Below are 19,568 nucleotides of genomic sequence, written 5' to 3'. Positions count from 1 at the left end.
TTTCAATGGAAGTCACCCTCTGCCACAATAAAGTGAAATGTACTGTACTACCAACATGCTGTGAACAAGCACCCTACTTCGCAAACTAATCTGATTTGTATAATATAAAAGGGACAGCATATCACAAGCAATAGGTCAGCAGCCTATTACTGCTACTGACACAGCAAAGATACAAGCTGTCAGTTGGGCTTTTTTCATCATTACTCAGATAGCTCCTGCCTGTCATAGAGTGCAAAATGGGACTAGTGCTTGAAAACAAACTTGAAATCTGTAATCACTGCTGGTAATAAAGGTCAATGCTTCTGCTAAAGGTCTGGAATGTATGATGTACACAAGGCTTTAAGATATGAATGGCATCTATTTTCAAGTTTACCGTTTCATTTTATGCCCCCAAAACTAAATCTATAATTTACTGTTCATACATTTATCATCAGCAGCTCTGTAATCTTGCTTGTCCACAGCTCCTGTCACATGCAATGGCAGTGAACAGATCTACATTTCTGCTTAACCCTTTCTTGCTTATTGGTGACTCTCATATTTCACAAGACTGTCAGTCTTGTGAAATATGAGCTAGTAATACAGATAGACAGGTTTCAAATGGCCATGCTTTTCTTTTCCTGTTTACACGGATGGAGCTTTGGGGAGATTTCTTCTTCAAAAGAATATTGATGCCATCATGTGAAACTCTCTCAAACAAAAAAACAAACAAAAAAAAAGTTAGTTTACAATTTGGATATAGTAATCCTTGTTGAAGAATTCAGTAAAGAGCTGCCAGAAACACAAAATAAAATAATCACGCTTTAAAAAAAAAACATAACTGCACATCTTAAACAATGTCAATTTTTCACACATTCAGAGAAATAATCTTTAAAAAGACTACACCACAAAGCACAAACCAGATCACATCTCTGTATTATATAGGTCAAGACAGGGGATTTATCAACATCATTTGTTTATACAAAAACATTCAACAAATAAATAAATAAATAAATAAATAAATAAATAAATAAAGTCCTAGCTCAACTGGGGTACCGGTTATAGTTTCTATAACTCACAAATCTCTGTTCTGTTTTCTGTTTGTTGGTTTTAAAAAAAAAAAGCTCTGCCAACTAACAAATAAACCAAATCAATAAGACAACACAATAGCAACACCTTATAAACTATTTTTTTTTTAAAGAAGAAACATCTCACACCTCCACAAATATTCTTGCTTACAAAATGTTTTTCAAAATCAAAATACAACTATATAATTACTATACAATTATGATTGTTAAAATATACAAAATTAGAATTAGAAGTTATGACAAACGTTCAAAAAAAAAGAAAGGTGTTTCCCCCGCAGTACTGTTGAAGATCTATATTCTGTCACAGTAGTGTTTTTCTTTGGGTTGTATCAGCTTCATAGTGTTCTTTGGTTGTAAAGGTGCTTACAGTTTTCTGTTTACTGCGGGAGTGTAAAAATTAAGAAGTGACACCAACATTTTATATTTGTACTGTAGATGATGCCGACTGAACCGTTTTTCATTTTACAGCCTAAAAACTGGCAGAAGTTCAGTACCACGTAAGAGTGGTCCTAACCTACAGTAAAAACCAAGTACTGCATTACTCTTTCAATATAAAATAAAATGATAAAATCGCTACGTTTTTTATAGTTCAGGGAATCTGTTATAGCACCTTACGTTTTCACAAGGAATTTTATGCTGTTATATTGTTAAAAGCAGTATATGGATAATATGTATTGGTTCTAGAACCCTGCAATCCATATTCTTTTTTTTGCTTTTGCATGCAGTGGAAGCTTAATGAGAAAGGCACCCTGTGGATATTGCTGAGAGCCCAACTATAATATATGGTGCGAGAACAGAAAGAGGTAAAGCCAGGGTGTTGCTATTCCTATTCTGAATCTTGTCAAGAATGAAGATGATAATTAGATGTGCTGGACATCTTGTAATGGCTTTGCTGATGCATTCTTTGTGCAGTTACTATTATACTGTTATTTTAATTCAGAAGGCAACACAAAACAAAATGCATCTGGAGGAAAAAAAAAAAAAAAAAAAAATCACAATCCACATTGGCACAGCAGGTAGCCTGGTTATATACTTCTGTAATCCAATGCAGAACACAGGATTAGCCCAGCAGGGAGTAGACTCTACAGTGTTCCAATATGTGAATTCAGCTCAGGGACTCCAAGAGATCTGTTACAGCTTTAAGTATGGACTATCAACCAGAAAACAGAACAGTATATAATTTCAATTTCAAGGTGAGATTATTGAATATCCACTGATTTTCTGCACACTATTAGGCAATTTTGTTCTACTACTAAAAATCGGTCATATTACTGTAATTTCTCATTGGTCAAAAGTTCCCACTCATACTTTCCTTATTCTGACAACCACTTAGCAAATGTTTTTGACTTTGAAGATTCACAATTTTTTGTCTACTTCCCCCAAAAATATGTATTTCTTTCCTCAAATGGAACCATCTGCAAAGTGGACCAGGAGCAAAAGTATAGCGAGGACCAAATAATAATGAAACGTATTGGAAGGGTGAAGTGAATGAAATGAGAAACATGTGTTAAATTAATAGGCTGATACCGATAATTAAACACAATGTAACACTGTATGTTACAATTAGCTAATTGCCTTGCTATACATCCTGCTGGCGTTTCCTGTAATTTACTGACAACTGGAAGTGCATCTACATGGGCGTTTTTTAAATCCAAGAGGACTAGAAAAAAAAATGTTTTTTTTTTTTGTTTTTTTTTTTACTTAACGGTCAATAAACAGTGAATTTGGAGCAGCTGAATGTTTAACAGTTATGAACAATAAACAAAGAAGGCTCCTGTTACACAGCCCGATGCAGGTCTTTGTTGTTATAATATCCAGTTACACACAAATAGTCTAAATTCAGCTAATATGTCATTAGAAAATTGAAATATTCCTCTTCAACTTTCAAGTTTCTCAGCTGTTCTAAAACCCAGTGTATGCGATTAAAACGAAGCCCCTTGTCCCACTCCCAGTCTATTTATACAACAATAGGCTCTTCAGTAACTCGAAATAACAGCATAGTTAAAACTGAGGAGTTGCAAAATACAACGATTTTAATACATTTAAAATGAAACATGGAGTGTCCACTTATGCATTCTAGTGTAGAGGGTGACAGCAGTCACATGACACGTAATTCCTTTATTTAATGTCTAGCTGTTCGTTTAATGTGTTAATATGCAAAGGTGAATTTTACTTAAAAGCAAGAATAAAAAATACAAATAAATAAATAAATGTAAAAAAACAGATCAATTAGCTTTGATTACCAACACATGTAGTAAATTCCATCTTGAAGGTTTTATATATATATATATATATATATATATATATATATATATATATATTTTTTTTTTTTAATAATTTTAATTTTAATGAATACCCAAAATAACTTGTGGCCAAGAACTGGGCCTCCAGAGAACACCAGATAAATGAGTTTTCTGAAAAGCTGTCCCTGAACATAAAAGCTGAACTAGGCTAGCGGAGCTAAGAACAATACGCCCTTGACAAATTTAGAAAGTTCATAATCTGCAAATCTCAAACATTTTCCAGGAGCCACGGACTCAAACAATTGTGCAGAAAACACTTTAAACCGTGTTGCATACTTTTAGAGGCATTCCATGCTCTAATGTTATTATATACAATAGGAGGAGGCTGTGTGGTCCAGTGGTTAAAGAAAAGGGCTTGTAACCAGGAGGTCGCCGGTTCAAATCCCACCTCAGCCACTGACTCATTGTGTGACCCTGAGCAAGTCACTTAACCTCCTTGTGCTCCGTCTTTCGGGTGAGACGTAACTGTAAGTGACTCTGCAGCTGATGCATAGTTCACACACCCTAGTCTCTGTAAATCGCCTTGGATAAAGGTGTCTGCTAAATAAACAAATAATAATAAATATATATATATTATATATATATATATATATATATATATATATATATATATATATATATATAATGTCAGTTATTAACATACTTAAATTCTATATGGTTTACAAATGCTCTACAACAGCCTGCACTCCTAATGATTTGTAAACTGGAGGTTACAGGTGGGTTTCCAGATAACACAAGCTCAGCCATGAGAAAGGAACCGATTGAAAACATAATCCTGAGTGATTTTGTGGTTGTAAGCATGAAACAAAGGAAGATGGATTGGAATTGCTGAAATATGAAGCTGGAAAAAAAAAGTTTGAAAAGGTCAGCCATGCCAGCAGCCATAGCTGGGAAAGAGCAAAAAATAAAAATAAAAAATACCTGGTGAACAACAAAAGCATGAAAAACATGTTCACATACTGACCTAGAGACACTTCAGCATTAAGAACGGTTAAGATATGTAAGCACATCACAAAGTAATTACATAAAAAGGGCAGAACCATGTGACAGACTCTACAATAGAACCTGCGCAGTTAATTAAAATGAATCGTTGTGTCACTCGTCCTTGAAGACAAATACTGATTGTTCTATGTATGGTTGGATGTGCGTCTGGCAAGTGGAGGATGAGACCGAGACATCTGAAAAGCATTAAATCAATTAGCAGATGAGACATAAAACTGTGCTTCTGTCTGCTACCCCCCAGCCGTTCTTAAAGCCTGGCTCCTGACAAAGCCTCTTTGGATGCAAGCATGCATGCACTAAAAGCTTCCCATATAATAATGGTGTAATGGATATTTCTGAAGTGGACCGTTTACTGTACCTTTCAACATGATCAAGGTTTCCAGCTACACCCAGTCCCCCGATAGTGTACAGCTTCCCATCATACACCAGGCTGTTGTGTCGGCAGCGGGGGACTGTCATTCGAGACACAAGGTTCCAGTTATCAAGTAGTGACATGTAGCACCAGACATCAGAGACCGTGACACCAGACTCCATTCCACCTGGAGCAGGGAGATACAGCACAGAAATAAGCAATGAACACAGGAGAGCTACAAAAAGCCTGTCATGCATTTTGTGATTAATATGGATTATTATTATTATCTCAATATGGCAGGTCAATGTTAAGGTCTGACATATTTAGCGTAAAGCCTTTGTATAGACCTTTTATAGGTGCCTCAAGTGGTTTCGTTGATAGAGGTTTTGACAGTGTGCCGGTGTAAAATTACAGCTACAAAAGGGTATATTTTCTTGTAGGATACCCAGGATCGAACACGGCCTGGAGAATATAGAATACAATATCTCGTAACTTGTTTTATCTTTATCATCCAGAAACCAAAAGGTCATGTGACCACAATGTGGCGGCCAAATTAGAAGACAGAGCAAAGTGAAGGATTACTGTAAGTGTTTCCATAACTCAAATATGAAGTGGCCATCTAAAGTGCTTTATGGAGATAATTGCAGTTGAAGACATGTCAGTGGTTCTTTCTCTGTTGGGTATTATTCAAAGCCCCAAACATTGAATGATCCTCAAAATCAATGAAAATGTGCTGCCTAGCAACTGGGGCTCTAGGAATAGAAACCAGTTAGCGTGTCACACCACAACATTTAATCTAATTCCATATCTTTGGAAGAAAAGAGGATGAGTGAAATAAGACACCGTGGCCTGGTTTACCTGACAGATAGACATTGTCCCCAGCGGAGATGACACTGAAGAACTCGCGGTCATAGAAAGGCAGGCTGGCCAGCGGGTACCACTTGTTGTTCTGTGGATTGAAACATGTGACGACGGTCAGGGCTCGCTGGTTCATTCCAATTATCTGTCGGCCTCCAACCAGGACGATCACCTCTGCCACACCTGCACAATAAGAAACCTTTAATTATTGTAATAATGACTGCTTTTTAGTGGTGCAGATTTTTGGGTAAAGGTTCTACCATTTATGTATTTATTTATTTATTTTTATTTTTTTCACAAAGCAATCATAGGTCATTGAAACAATCCAAAAAGCCCGAGCCATATTTTCTATTTTTTTAATATTAACATAAAATTGTATGCATTTTCTGCTTTTAGATGCATTACTGAGAGATAAATCATATCTGAACTCGTCACAATAAACCATAATACAATCTTGTAACTAATGCCTCAATCAGCACGCCAGGTAAGCTGCGTACTGGGTGTTTTATGCACTGAAAAAATAAAATGATGTATGATATTTAAATTTAATGCATATGCGCATAGTAATTTTGTTGCAAAGCTTGAGATTGCATGTTATCAAGCTTCTTTTGTACTTTCTTTGTTCCCGGCATCTCAGTAGACAATTGTGTGAATATAATGCATGCTGTTGCTAGAGAACGGATCACAGAAATGCCGGGACATCTAATTCTAGCCTGCCCGGGAATTGCCGGAAACATGTGATCAATAAGTCTATGTTTCTGGCTGGTGAAAAAGCAGATTCCTTAGGCTTTCTCACCACCGTCTTAGTCACCCTCAGCTTAACCTATCAATGTACCTACCTGTCAACCCAATTATTGGAAGGTAAATCTACATAATAAATACATTATATCTGGATGCTGTATGTTGCTATAACATGTCAATCAAAAAGGTATGCAATATTATCGTTTCTTTATTTGCATTAGTGCAGTATCGGTAACTTTTTTCAAAAATATTTTTGGACACAGCTGTAATCAGACTACTATTATTATTATTATTATTATTATTATTATTATTATTATTAATTATTATTATAAAAAATTGGATAGCAAGAGTAAACTTCCCAATGGTTCGGTATGTTTAACATACCTTTGTCAAGGGAAAGTGTATTTGAATTTTTTTTTTTTTTGCAACTTTATGTGGACTTTTTATTTTCTCTTGTTCGTAGTGAATTTTTCTTCTTTTTAGGAGAAATTGATTGTCTGTTTGCAGTTCAAGTTTGCAAAGAAATAATGTATAATTAATGGTAAATGTACCTCTGTTTGACAATAGGAAAACACCCATCAGATCGCAATTGATTGCACATGTACCAAAATCTGACAGCATACCACTTTCAATGTGACAACGTATCACTTTCTGACTTTATGCCTACTCGGTTTCTGTATAGGCTGCCAATCACTCGCCAAGATGAAGGTGGGAAATACTCTCTTCTCAATGCATGCAGGTATCTACTGTGTGAGCTGGGAACCGAGTTCTGTTGTAAGTCACACCTTTAGCTGTCTGTTGTGTTATCAAGCAGCGCATTCTTACATCTCTCCCCAACGATCCGACACCTTCATCACACACTTATACCCACTGTTGGCATCAGCAAAACACCACTATCTGACAGAGACCCCCCAAAGAGAAAAGCAGGCCTTCTAGTTAAAAGCAGCATGATATGCTGTCATGCTAGCACAGAATATCTGAGGTTCGATATACTCCCTCTCCCAACCCCCCCCCCCCCTCCCTCACACACACACACCATCATAAGCCAGCATGACCGAGATCAGGAAAACTCATTGCATTCCATATCATGAGATTAACTCCCCTGCTGGGAATCAAGCGCATGACACTATATTGCAAAGGGTCAACGCAATAAGACGCAGCGCGTTAGTGCGCCGAGACACTGTGCCAGCTCAGCCCTCTCACACTGTCCCTACGGCATTACCATTGAGGCCTCGTCGGATGCCTGAATTAATAGGATTTGTACTGCACTTAGAGTAACTTTCACTTGCGCTGAAAGGATGGCTGTACTTGTGGCCATGCCTACAAAAGCGTTTTTTAGGGATTGTTAACGGGAAAGTAGGGGTGCAGTGAACTGTATGTAGTTTGTGATTGGTACAGCAGGGAAGCAGATAATTCAAGGATGCACAGAAGAGATTCAGCATATAGGAACTCCCAAGATGACACAGAAAGACTTGGTACAGATAACGAAGCCAAGAGATATTAAGGAGCAAAAGCAACATGGCAGCAGATATGATTATTATAATTTTTGTTAAACCACTAAAATAACTAACACATTTTCTAAAGTTGTGCCCGATTGCCCCCACTGTCACCAGGGGTGTCACAGCAAGCTCCTGAAGGTTTTTTATGCCTTGAAGTTGCCTTGAGGTTCTCTGTGACTGAGGAGCTCGGCATGTTGTCTTTTTACGGCTGACTTTTCATTTTACATTTTATTTCACTTGCAAGTGAGTCACACAGCTGCTTCCCTTTGCGCAGGCCGCTATATTACTCTCGATTATCAGGTCAAGCAAGTTTTGATGTTCATCTTGTTTGATGTGCTGTGGTTCTTTGTATTTTCTATTCCTCCAAGAGGTACTGCTCTAACAAAAGTGTCAAGATTTGGTTTGTAACCCCAGTATCAGTGTGTCTCTGTCCTCTGGGATACCAGATTTCTGTTCTGCCTCATTCCCCCAGTGTGCCGTTACAAAACAAATTATATAGTGTAAACGATAAAAAAATTAAATTAAAAAATATAATGTGGGTTTAACACTAGAAGCCCTGCAGCAGTCATTTTGGCAGGTTTTGGTTTTAAAATGTAATTTTCTCCAGTTGTGTAACACATATGGGGCTGTGCGTTCATGTACCTTTCTGTCCATATGTATTAAATATTCTCACAAAGCATGAAACGTGGGAGTGCAGAAATAAAGGAGATATATTATATTATACCTAAAAGCCCCGGGAGCAGTCACATTGACGGCCACACAGAAAACAATTGTATTTTGATTACACAGAACAGTATTCTACTTTATTTTTTTATTTACCAGTCCGCAATGTGTTTAGCTGTAATCAGATTAGTCTCTACTCTCTGTCTGAGTGAATGAGTGACAGTCTATTGTTTTCAATCAGTCTTTGAAGGCTGGCGCCTGCTTGCCAGCTGTGCTGCTTTGGTCAGTCAATTAGCATCGGGAATAGTGAAAATAAATACCAGAGACCGTGGAGTTTTACAACGCAACAAAATATGGAGGTGATGTTTTGGATCAGATGGCACGGATTTCAAGTATTCTGTGAAAGCTGGCTCCCGACGGTGGTCTGTTCAGGTGTTTTACAATGTATTGGACCTAGCAGCCATCAACTCCTGAGTACTTTACTAAGAATGCACAGAGAAGAATTTACCAAGGAGAGAATATATTTTACAATTAGCACAGGAACTTCACAAGAAGCATTTGGAACAGAGGGAGACTGCCAAGCATGTACCCACAGCTGAAGCTTCGGACAGCTGTGCCCTGTGCAGAAAAGCGGCGCGGAGAAGCGCATTATCTGTGTTGATTGTGAACAGCCTTAGACTCAAGGTAAAGGAATACCATTTTGTTCGAAAAAAAGATTTATTTTTATTTTTTATAACTTCTTGTGCTGTGCGCTTCTGTAAAATGTTTTTTTCTAAGTTTATTTATCTACGTTGTTCAGTTGCTTTTGCTCATCTTATATTAAACCGATTTCTGTTGAAAAGTCGTTTCAGTTTTATAAATGTGTGTTGTAAACCGATGTCTGTTCAGATGTTTATTTATTCAGTTGTTCAGATGTTTATGTGACGTACTCAATAAAAAAAAAAAAAAAATTACATCTGACTGTTTCTCCTTTAGTTATACTATTTACAGTGTTTTGAATACAGCCGTCAGAAAGACGGCTGCGAGCCTTCTAGGTATGAGTATATCTCCAGTCCTAGTGTTAAAGTGTTCCGACCTGCTTTTAAAATTTTTTTTTTTTTTTTTTTTAAATCTAAATGTTATAGTGTATACAATATAAGAACATAAGAAAGTTTACAAATGAGAGGCGGCCATTTGGCCCATTTTGCTCGTTTGGTTGTTAGTAGCTTATTGATCCCAGAATCTTGTCAAGCAGCTTCTTGAAGGATCCCAGGGTGTCAGCTTCAACAACATTACTGGGGAGTTTGTTCCAGACCCTCACAAATCTCTGTGTAAAAAAAGTGCCTCCTATTTTCTGTTCTGAATGCCCCTTTATCTAATCTCCATTTGTGACACCTGCCCTTGTTTCTTTTTTCAGGTTAAATTATTTTTACATACAATTACCCATTTATACAGTTGGGTTTTTACTGGAGCAAAGTACCTTGCTCAAAGGTACAGCAGCAGAACCCCTACCAGGGACTGAACCCACGACCCTCCGGTCAAAAGTCCAGAGCCCTAATCACTACTCCACACTGCTGCCCGATCATGGCTTTCCCTTGGTAGAGGAGACACAGTTACAATGGCATGATTCATAAATCAGATGCTGAATAGCATTTACATATGTTATATAATTTAAAATATTCTCCAATGTTTCAAATATGTAAATATGTTTCAGAAAGGTGTCTTTATTCAAATCTCCAACAACTTAAACTAGTAAAGTCTAAAGTTTAAAAAAATTAAATAAATAAGTCACACACACGTCTAACGTCACTATAACGAAGCCTTCTTATAACGAACCCCCATTAACGATCCAAGCAGCAAGAACCGTTTTCTTTTCCCCCCAATGGAAATTAGCCCTATTAAAACGATCGTTTTTTACAAACTCTACCTGGATAAAAACTCTCTCAATAGTGACTGGCACTGAATTTTCTCCAGTGTGAATGTGTTATTCTCTCAGTGAAAACAAAGACCTTGGTTGGCTAATTCGAAAATAAGGCCAATTCAGTTTGAAACAGCGTGCACTGAGAAAAGCACGAAAATTATGAAACAATCTACGCTGGATATGTTTTTAAACAGAAAGGGCACGTGGGAAAGGTTACACCTAAAAATTCTGTGCATTACTCAGTAATCTATGCGAGGCAGGTTCCAAAAAACGGATTGAAAGAAACTAGGTGAAAGGTCTCGTACCTGCTGATAGCCGAGGTCTAGTCCTTGGTGTCTGCATCTCCTGCCGAGCGTGTGGCAGCATGTGATAACGCTTCGCTTCGTTGACCAGGTCCCGACAGGCCTCTGAAGACTTTATCAACTCCTCATTGTCAACAATGTTTAACAGGTAACTGGGGTGGATGAAGGGCAAACGCACCACGGCCAGCAACTCCGAAGCATGCTGGAAAAGAAAGAGGCAGACACACAAGTTTTACCACAGGGGAGTCATGACCAACCTTGTCTAAACAATCCCTTCACTGATATGCCCCTCTGAGAAGGGTCTGTTACAGCAAAAGACTACAGGACTCAATGTGCCGACATGCCATTTAAAAATGTCAGCTTGCTCTGGAGAGGTTACTTGTAACTTGTCTATAATGTTTTGTTTCACTGCAAATCTGAGTTTACCGAGGGGAGGATAAAAAAATATCACAAATACAAAACTAAAATATTAAAAATAAAGGCACCCGGCCAGTCTACAGGGGTCGCAGGTGCACAGTGAGCCGAGAACACCCTGGCCGACCTACACCCTCCCCACCAGGCAGCGCTTGGCCAATTGTGCGCCACCCCCTGGGAGCTCCCGTCTATGGTCGGCAGTGGAATAGCCTGGACTCGAACCGGCGACCACCAGGCTATAGGGAGGATGGGCCACTTGGGAGCCCCCCCAGGATTAAGATTTAAAAAATATATTTATGGAGACTTGAGTGGACAAGATTTAAAAAATATATTTATGGAGACTTGAGTGGACAGAGTTAAGGAAGCAGACAGCCTACTTGCAATTACATCATTAAAACTGTATTGCTTGACATTTTGTTTTGAGCAAAGGCCATCAGAAAACTGCTGTCCCAGGCTGCTTTGCAGGGATGTCAATAATATTATTTGCTGTGTAACTTATACAATGCTTGTCATCCAGACAAATCAATAGTTACTGAAATTAAGGATAAAGGGTTTAATTTAATAATTAAATGTCCCTATATAAGGTTAGACACTATGCTATTAATATCATTTATTCATGATCTTTAAAACCAATGTGATTGTTGCCTTATAAGCCCAATTATCTCCAAACTTGCTTGTATGCTTTACACCTAAATAATTACTTTAAAACTGAGTCCTAGACCAATTCAATTGGCACATTTCTCACTAGTAAAAGTCCAGTTGGTTTTATTCGGCAAGCTGTCTAATCAAAACAATATAGGAGGAATTTGTCTACTGCAGAAACATTCAGACCCTTTTGAGTTTTTTCTTGGGTCTTGCATATTGAACCCCCCTTTTTTGTATGACTGATTTTATACTGCAATATAAAAATATCAGGAGGTTACTGCACTAATCTTTATTGTGAGCTTGTTTTCCTAGTCATAACCCATTCCACAGTGACATTTCTCATGCTTTTTACATGCAGGGAGTAAGAGTGTTGGTGTTAATAGGTCTTCCTATTGACCATTTCCCAGAACTAATCTGGGCTTTCAATTCCAGAAAGTAATACATACATACATACATACATACATACATACATACATACATACAGTAAATAGCTTCAATATTGTGTTCTGGTCCAGTATACGTAGTTTTCCGTGTTTCCGGTTTATTCTACTGTATGTCGGTTTTTACTGATTTATACCCGATCTTTGTCTATTATTCAATATTTTCCTGGTACTATTTTCTAGGAAATACACCATATTTTGATTCAAATACTGTTTTATTTTGACTCTGACATTGTAATAAGCAGCCCTACACTGTATCCCAGGATACAGCAGAGGTTTAGACGTCACAGGATCAAATAACGTTCAAACGTGGCTCTCTGTCACTTCACAAACACACTATCACCTGGTTATATTGGCCAATCAAAGCTCGATTATTCTGGCAAATTGCTGGGCTTAGTAACTACTAGCTAGAGCAAAAACTAAATTGTAATACTTGCACGAAAATATAATATTTTTAGTGGCTGAGGAATGGAGAGAAAATCTAAAATCAGTTTATGAATATTCAAAAGAAAATTAATGTTTCGAAGGATACAAAAAGCAAAAATAGCAGAAGTGGGTCAGATGAGGAAGAGGATGCATAGCGTTGCAAATACTGCTGCACTGAGGTACAGGTTCACGGCTTTTACACGCGCTGTAATAAAAAGAGAGCAGAACGAATGCGTTAATGAGTTTATCACAGCGCTGTGCTTTGCTGGACAGCCACTGTTTATTGCAGAGAGGTATGTATCGGTGACTTTGTGCGACAGTACTGTCCATCAGCAAAAACACTGCCTAACGCCAACAATCTTAATCGTAAATATGGAACGCACTGATTGAAATGTCCAGTGTGATTTTTGACGCGTCTCCCGATGGCTTGCACCACCCAGTTCTGTCATTTTTTCTTTTCTTTACGATTTCAAGGCGAATAAACCTAGGTTGCTTTGTGCCGATGTCATGTTCACACCTTCTGCAGATACTATTTCCGTCAGCACAACGATTGCCCAAACGTTAACAAAGTACCAGCTAACTTGGGAAAATGTGACTTCGATGTGCAGATTCTGCTCATCATACATGCCAGGGGCATTAAACTTAATCAGAAACTGCTACGCATCACATTCCACATGTAAAGTGTGTATACTGAGAATTTTTCACCCGATTTTTACAGATTTTCAATTAAAAACTTTTTTTTTTACCGATTTTATCCCTATTTTAATGCATGTAAAATAAACTCCGAAAAATTATTGGAATGTTTTTTTAAAGATAAAAAAGAAAATGCAGAACACCAAGTATATGCTTTTGAGATATTTAAAAAAAAAAAACACACACCTATTAACCGCATGTGATTGATTGTTAGGGTTATGCCTGATATAAATCCCCTGCAGAAATGGATGCAGAAATTTACAAGTAGCAGTGACTGTTTGCAAGCTTCAGATATAGATTTGATGATCGATATAATTAACTAGTCTGGAGCATTTTGAGAAAATTAGCACTTTTCTTTTCGGTAACAATAACTTTGTTTTAGTAACTTGGTAAGTTATGGTAAAAAACACAAGAACGAGTAATGACAGAATATGGCCACCAACATTTTTGGTAGCATAAAGGGAAGCAGTTGAGGTATGAGAAACCATTACAACAGCAGTGAAATGGACTAAATGAAAGTTGCATAGCAGAAACCATTACTGAGACCACTGTAAGGTTTAAGAGAGGGGCTGCAGAAGTCTGAAGGTGGATACAGTCTGAAGGTCTGCGGCAAAGAATCCCATTGGTGGCCGCATGCAGGACACACTGCATCAATTTGTATTAGCCATTTGTCCACCTGCCTCCTACAAGCTACAAGAACTGTCCTAACTACAGTACAAGGCAGTGGTTACCCAGGAAACCAGGTCAAAGTTCAGCAAAATACTGTACAAATGCACCCAACAACATTCAGAATCTGAAACATTTTAAATGCAAGACGTGTCACTTCCATCTCCAGAAATATGTTAAATCAACCAAATGGCTATTTTCGTCTATCTAAAGACCCTTCCGAAAGTATTGCACAGTGCATCACATAAAACAGCCTCACCTGAACTCTGTTTACAGGATCTTTCTTAATCCATTTTATCACTGTTTCATACACCAGCTCCTCTGCTTTGGTGTTGAGGCTGTCATTTGACATGTAGCTGATAAAATCCTCCTTGGAGATACCGAGGATCTCCTCCTGGCTTGCGACTTCGGGAAAGTTCTGCAGGGCAAAGGCTTTGGCCATGTTGTGCAGTTCAGTGCACTGCATCGCCTCGGCCATGGCTAACACTCCCAGGCAGTTACTGGCAGTCAACTGTTTTTCTGAAAGACAGCATGCAGTTCAGTTGTAACACAAAAAGCAGTGCATATTTCACAAGAAGATAATTCTCAAATTCAGTTGAATTCACGGTTAGGTCATGTTGACAGTAAATTGCCCAAGTGCTACAGTGTACTTTACTGTGCAAGGACCCTTCACAAATTCACTGCGTTCAATATTTCATGTATTGATTTATTTTTATTTATTGTGCAAGTCAGTTAACAGAACAATGTGGAGGATTCTAGTCCTAACCAGGTACTGTAGCTGATACAAAACGATCATTTAAAACTTGCTGGATGAATTGTTCTTTTGACAAAACAGATCTAGGACACATCAAGGACTTTACCAGTTGCATTGATTTTATTGTTTATATAACAGTGTATATATTCTGGTTCTGGTTAGTGTGATATATAGGACATAGGAGGCTTGGTGGTCGAGTGGTTAAAGAAAGGGGCTTGTTAGCAGGAGGTTCCCAGTTCAATCCCAGCCACTGACTCACTGTGTGTGCCCCTGAGCAAGTCACTTAACTTCCTTGTGCTCCGTCCTTCGGATGAGACGTAAAACCGAGGTCCTATTGTAAGTGACTCTGAAGCTGTGATTCATAGTCCACCCCCTAGACTCTAAGTCACTTTGGATAAAAGTGTCTGCTAAATGAATAATAATAATAATAATAATAATAATAATAATAATAATAATAATAATAATAATAATAATATAGTGATCCAATCCTAGTTTATGACGGGAGTGTATTTGTTTTTTTTTCGTTTAGACATCCCAGAACATACCCAGCATCGTAACCAGAGCTGACATTCCACCAAGGTCAAACTTAGGTTTCAAGCTATAGCTGGCAGTATTTATATGACTGCTTGGTTTTTACTATTCAACCTCCAAATCTATTTTACATGGCAAACCAGCAGAGAAAACGAAAGAATCTTTTGTACTTTACCAGAATTTTTACATGAGCATCAGCACTGATGATGCAAAAAAACGAGGACACGACCTCTGTGTCCTCATAGCTAGTGATGGCCTTGGACATACCTAAGGCTACTGTTTAATTTTAATAGACATCTCATCCAGACTGGTTTGGCAGCTTTGGTTCACAGATTGTATGGAGTGTCTGAAATCTATTAAGTCATGAAAACTATGCAACTGTGGTCACTAGTACCAAACCCAAAAGGAAACCTCAAATTATGTTGGGTCTTTCCAGCATCTATCCACATATTGACAATCATTTTCTGACCACTGCCCAGCATAATACTACTGCACAATAATTACTTACCCAGATTTGTCCCCCCTTTATGCCTTAGCTTTATCTTAAGGATATGCATTCCAATCATTCTAATCCTCTTCCACTACTTATCACATTAGGTTTGCAAGAAAAACAGTTGCTATGTTTAGAATGTGTAACTAATTAAGGCTACGACCATGCAGTATGATCCTAGGCAACAATTTTCAGCAACGCAAGATAGCATGCAATATATATTATGGGAAACAGTATCTTAAATGAGAATAAATTAAAAACCTATTCTTCATCATCAGTGACATGTTAATCATGGATACATTTGTTTTTGGTACACATTTATTTAAAAATGTATTAATCCCTCTTAGTGCACCCTGTCAAAAGCACAAATCTTCACTGTATATAGTTTAACAAGTGGTTTAAAGTTGTAATGTCAACTAAGCATTTATTATCCAGGTTCCCATATTTTGAATTTAGGGTACTTTAATTTTACTGGTATTATTATATGCCATTAGATGTCCCAAACAAACAGAGAGGATTTCTGAACTCCAATCACCAACATACCTAAGAAAGACACACAGACTTTGCAGAAAGTATTGAACTGAAATTTGTTGGCTGCTTCCAGCAGAGTTTTGGCGTTGGCCGAGTCTATGATCAGGGAGCCTGTGTAAACAAACTCCAGCAGAAGTTCCAGAACGTCAGCGTCTATGTTGGCCATGGTCAGCTCTAACTTCTCACCGTTCCGACTCTCACTGGACGACCTATCAACAGCAGACACACGGTTAGAGGCACATGCGCTCTCGCTGACAGATTCTATTCAATATGCAACAGCAAAGAAAAAAAATAATAATGTCTTCATATTATGGACTAAAATTGTATTATTTATTTAGACTGCATCTGAAAGAGAAGGTTCTCTAAAGCACAGCATACAATTGCTATTGTGCAGTGTCAATTGCTACTGTGCATGCAAAAAAAAACCAAAACAAACAAAGGTTGCAAATAATAATGAATGAGCCAACATTAATGAAAGGAAAATGGGATTAGCTTTTTAAAGGGGACACAATACCTTTTTGAAGATCATGAGCTCTCAAGAGGAATATCAAGGTTTTTCATGTCTAGGGTTTTTAAATCTGGACATAAATACTTTGCTACTAGTAATGCTGCATATTATATAATCTAATCTAATCATCAATATTGCAGTCAATTTAAAATGCAGTCAAGGGTACACCTGTTAATGCAATTTTGAGATTCAGTTCCACTGATTAATGTGGCTATCATGTAGTCACACTTCTTTTAAATGAATCACAGCGATTCAAATAAATCTACAAAGGCCCTATTATGAGTGACATTTCTAGAACAAGAAATAACGTACAGCACCAAGTCCCCTGAAGACCAGCTGCCTCCAAAGCAGTATAACACGTTATACAGATAATACTACTAGTAACTGTTGTTAACCATTTGGCTGTAAACAAAAAACGATTTTATCTTATAGCCAGTATTAATATATAAATATTTTTTAGAACCTAGTGTGGTTATCTTGATTCTCCTCTTTGATTGAAGTGATTTGGTACAGTAATGTTTTTTTTTTTAAAGGAGTGTCCCCTTCTCAGCATACATTAAAAAGCCCTTAATGGTATTGCTTTGTAAACTGAATACAGACAGGATAGACAGACAAAATGGTTAGAGCAGAGAGGAGGGGAAGAGAATTATTTCTGCCACAGGAAGCCAGCAGCCATCCTTCAGGAGTTCCATGACTGTGGCCTAGGCTCTCTTAAACTGAGAGCTCCCTGAATAAAACACACCATCTGCAAACATCACCATTGCCTGCATTTGAACCGAGACATTAGTTGTTGCTCAGACTGATAAAGAAGGAACAGATACAGTACTGATGAAGGTGGGTTTCCTGTGGGTGTGTAAAAGCGAAAATGTTATTCCTGAAAAGCAAACAGAGTTTATTATTAATGGTAATATTCGTAATTGTGATAACAAAAAAAGGTGTTTAGTAAGTAAGAAACGGATAATGCGTGGTGGAGGAAATAAAACCTGTCAACATGCTCAATAGTTTGGGTCAATCAGTTCAGTTTGAGAACTGCATTAGCTATTCGCTTTGTTTCACTGCTTTTGTAATGGAAATTGCCTTCTGGTTTTTCAAAGAGCAACATGTTCATTTTGTATTTAGGAAGAGGTGGTACAGTAGATAGCTCAAACAAAAATCACTATTTTCCCCATTTAGGGTGAAACGAAGAAAACAGCAGTGATTCATTGTTATATATGTGTATATATATACACACAGTATAAGTGTGTGTGTGTATAATATATATATTATATATATATATATATATATACACACACACACACACATATACACACTCCCTCTTACATATATTCTATGTTACTCTCATTACAGTATCTATCCATACACCACTGTTCTAATCACACTGACAAAACAGGCAGAGTCAAAAGATGCAGCCAAATTGATAATTACAAAAAACACAAAAATGTACAAGACAATCTTTCTTTTAAGGATAATTAATAAGCACACTTCTCAAACCCATCTCTGCCTTTTATATCCGTGTACAAGACGACAAAGTCCTCCTCTTAACTTATAAAGTTGGAGTTTGAATCTGATAATCTGTAGAAGCTTCCAGTCATTAGCCCAAACCACTAGGCTGCCTAGAACATTAAAGAAAGGCCTGAAAGATATTGTCTAATAGGATACAAAATAGGTTATTTTGTAGTAAATACACAAAGTAGTTTGAAGCTAAAGTTAATACTGCAAATGCTCAAGTAAAATTAAAATTAAGTTTAGCTTCAAATGCATACTTTTAAATCTACATTCGTAATATTCAATTTCATAAAAATCACTATGTGCCATATTTACAAGCTATTCTAGCAAACATTGCTTATGAAATAGTATTCAAGTCTAATTGTAATGGGGGAAGCATATTCGTGTTGCACAGGATCACTTTACTTATGGGCTTCCTTGAAATCACCCTTTTCGTTAATTTTAAGTTAACATGGAAAATAATGATCTTGGCAGAAGCAACAATGAACTAAAGGAACGGCACAGAACATGGACTGATTACATGAGGATATTAAAAACAGATAAGAAATTAAATATCAGGAAAATGTAGACAATATATAAAAGAAATCCCTTTAAAATCAGACGTGTTTTGTTTTCTAGACACTTGAGGCAGTTCATTTAAAGGTTATGAAGTATTTTAAATATTGGCTGTCAGATGAAGGGCTGAAATTTCCATAAATGAAGTGGCAATGCATGTTAATTGTACATCCAGAGGGCACAATTCAAAGTACCAGGGTCGATACGGGTATAAGAACAAAAAATCCTACTGTGTGTGCATAAAATATAAATTTAAGTTAAGGAATTCAAACAATTCAGACTTAACATTTGACATTACAGAGAACAATGCCATATAATCCTATTTAATGCACTCATATGCTCACAGTCTTTTTGGTAGAAATACACAGAGCAACTCATTTACTGCAGTGTAATGCAAAACTGATATTGGGACTTCTGAAAGCTGCTCTTCAGTTCTAGTTGCAGTTCTAGTTAATAATAATAATAATAATAATAATAATAATAATAATAATCTACTTGCTCTTCAAAAACAAGCTACAGTAGTGAATTGCACACATTGCGATACCATTAAAGAGTAAGAGAGGATGTTTGGTGCCTCACTGTTGTAGATAAATGTGTTGCAAAGAATAGGGACCACATGCAATAAAAGGCAATAGTCACAGTAATGTATTACTTGAACCATGTACCAATACCTTCAGGATTAACTAGTGCACAGTATTGGTGGAAAAAATGCTGTTTGCTCAGGT

General features: G+C 37.3%; 1 protein-coding gene across 3 annotated transcripts in view; it reads right to left on the bottom strand.

Moving 5' to 3' along the window:
• The window catches only part of LOC117402546 (kelch-like protein 29), a 164,841-nt gene that overhangs the window by 8,789 nt on the left and 136,484 nt on the right, over nt 1–19,568 (bottom strand). For all 3 annotated transcript variants that reach the window (XM_034003804.3, XM_034003805.3, XM_034003806.3), the window contains exons 6-10: nt 16,287–16,483; nt 14,228–14,487; nt 10,688–10,886; nt 5,580–5,762; nt 4,728–4,908 (exon numbers count right to left, since the gene is read on the bottom strand). In XM_034003804.3, the coding sequence (XP_033859695.2) occupies nt 4,728–4,908; nt 5,580–5,762; nt 10,688–10,886; nt 14,228–14,487; nt 16,287–16,483 (1,020 nt within the window). The remainder of the gene's footprint in view (nt 1–4,727; nt 4,909–5,579; nt 5,763–10,687; nt 10,887–14,227; nt 14,488–16,286; nt 16,484–19,568) is intronic.

This window comes from Acipenser ruthenus, chromosome 5 (assembly GCF_902713425.1).
Source record: "Acipenser ruthenus chromosome 5, fAciRut3.2 maternal haplotype, whole genome shotgun sequence".
NCBI lineage: Eukaryota > Metazoa > Chordata > Actinopteri > Acipenseriformes > Acipenseridae > Acipenser > Acipenser ruthenus.
Note: the sequence above shows the minus strand (reverse complement) of the source record. Positions and strands in the feature narration are given on the sequence as shown.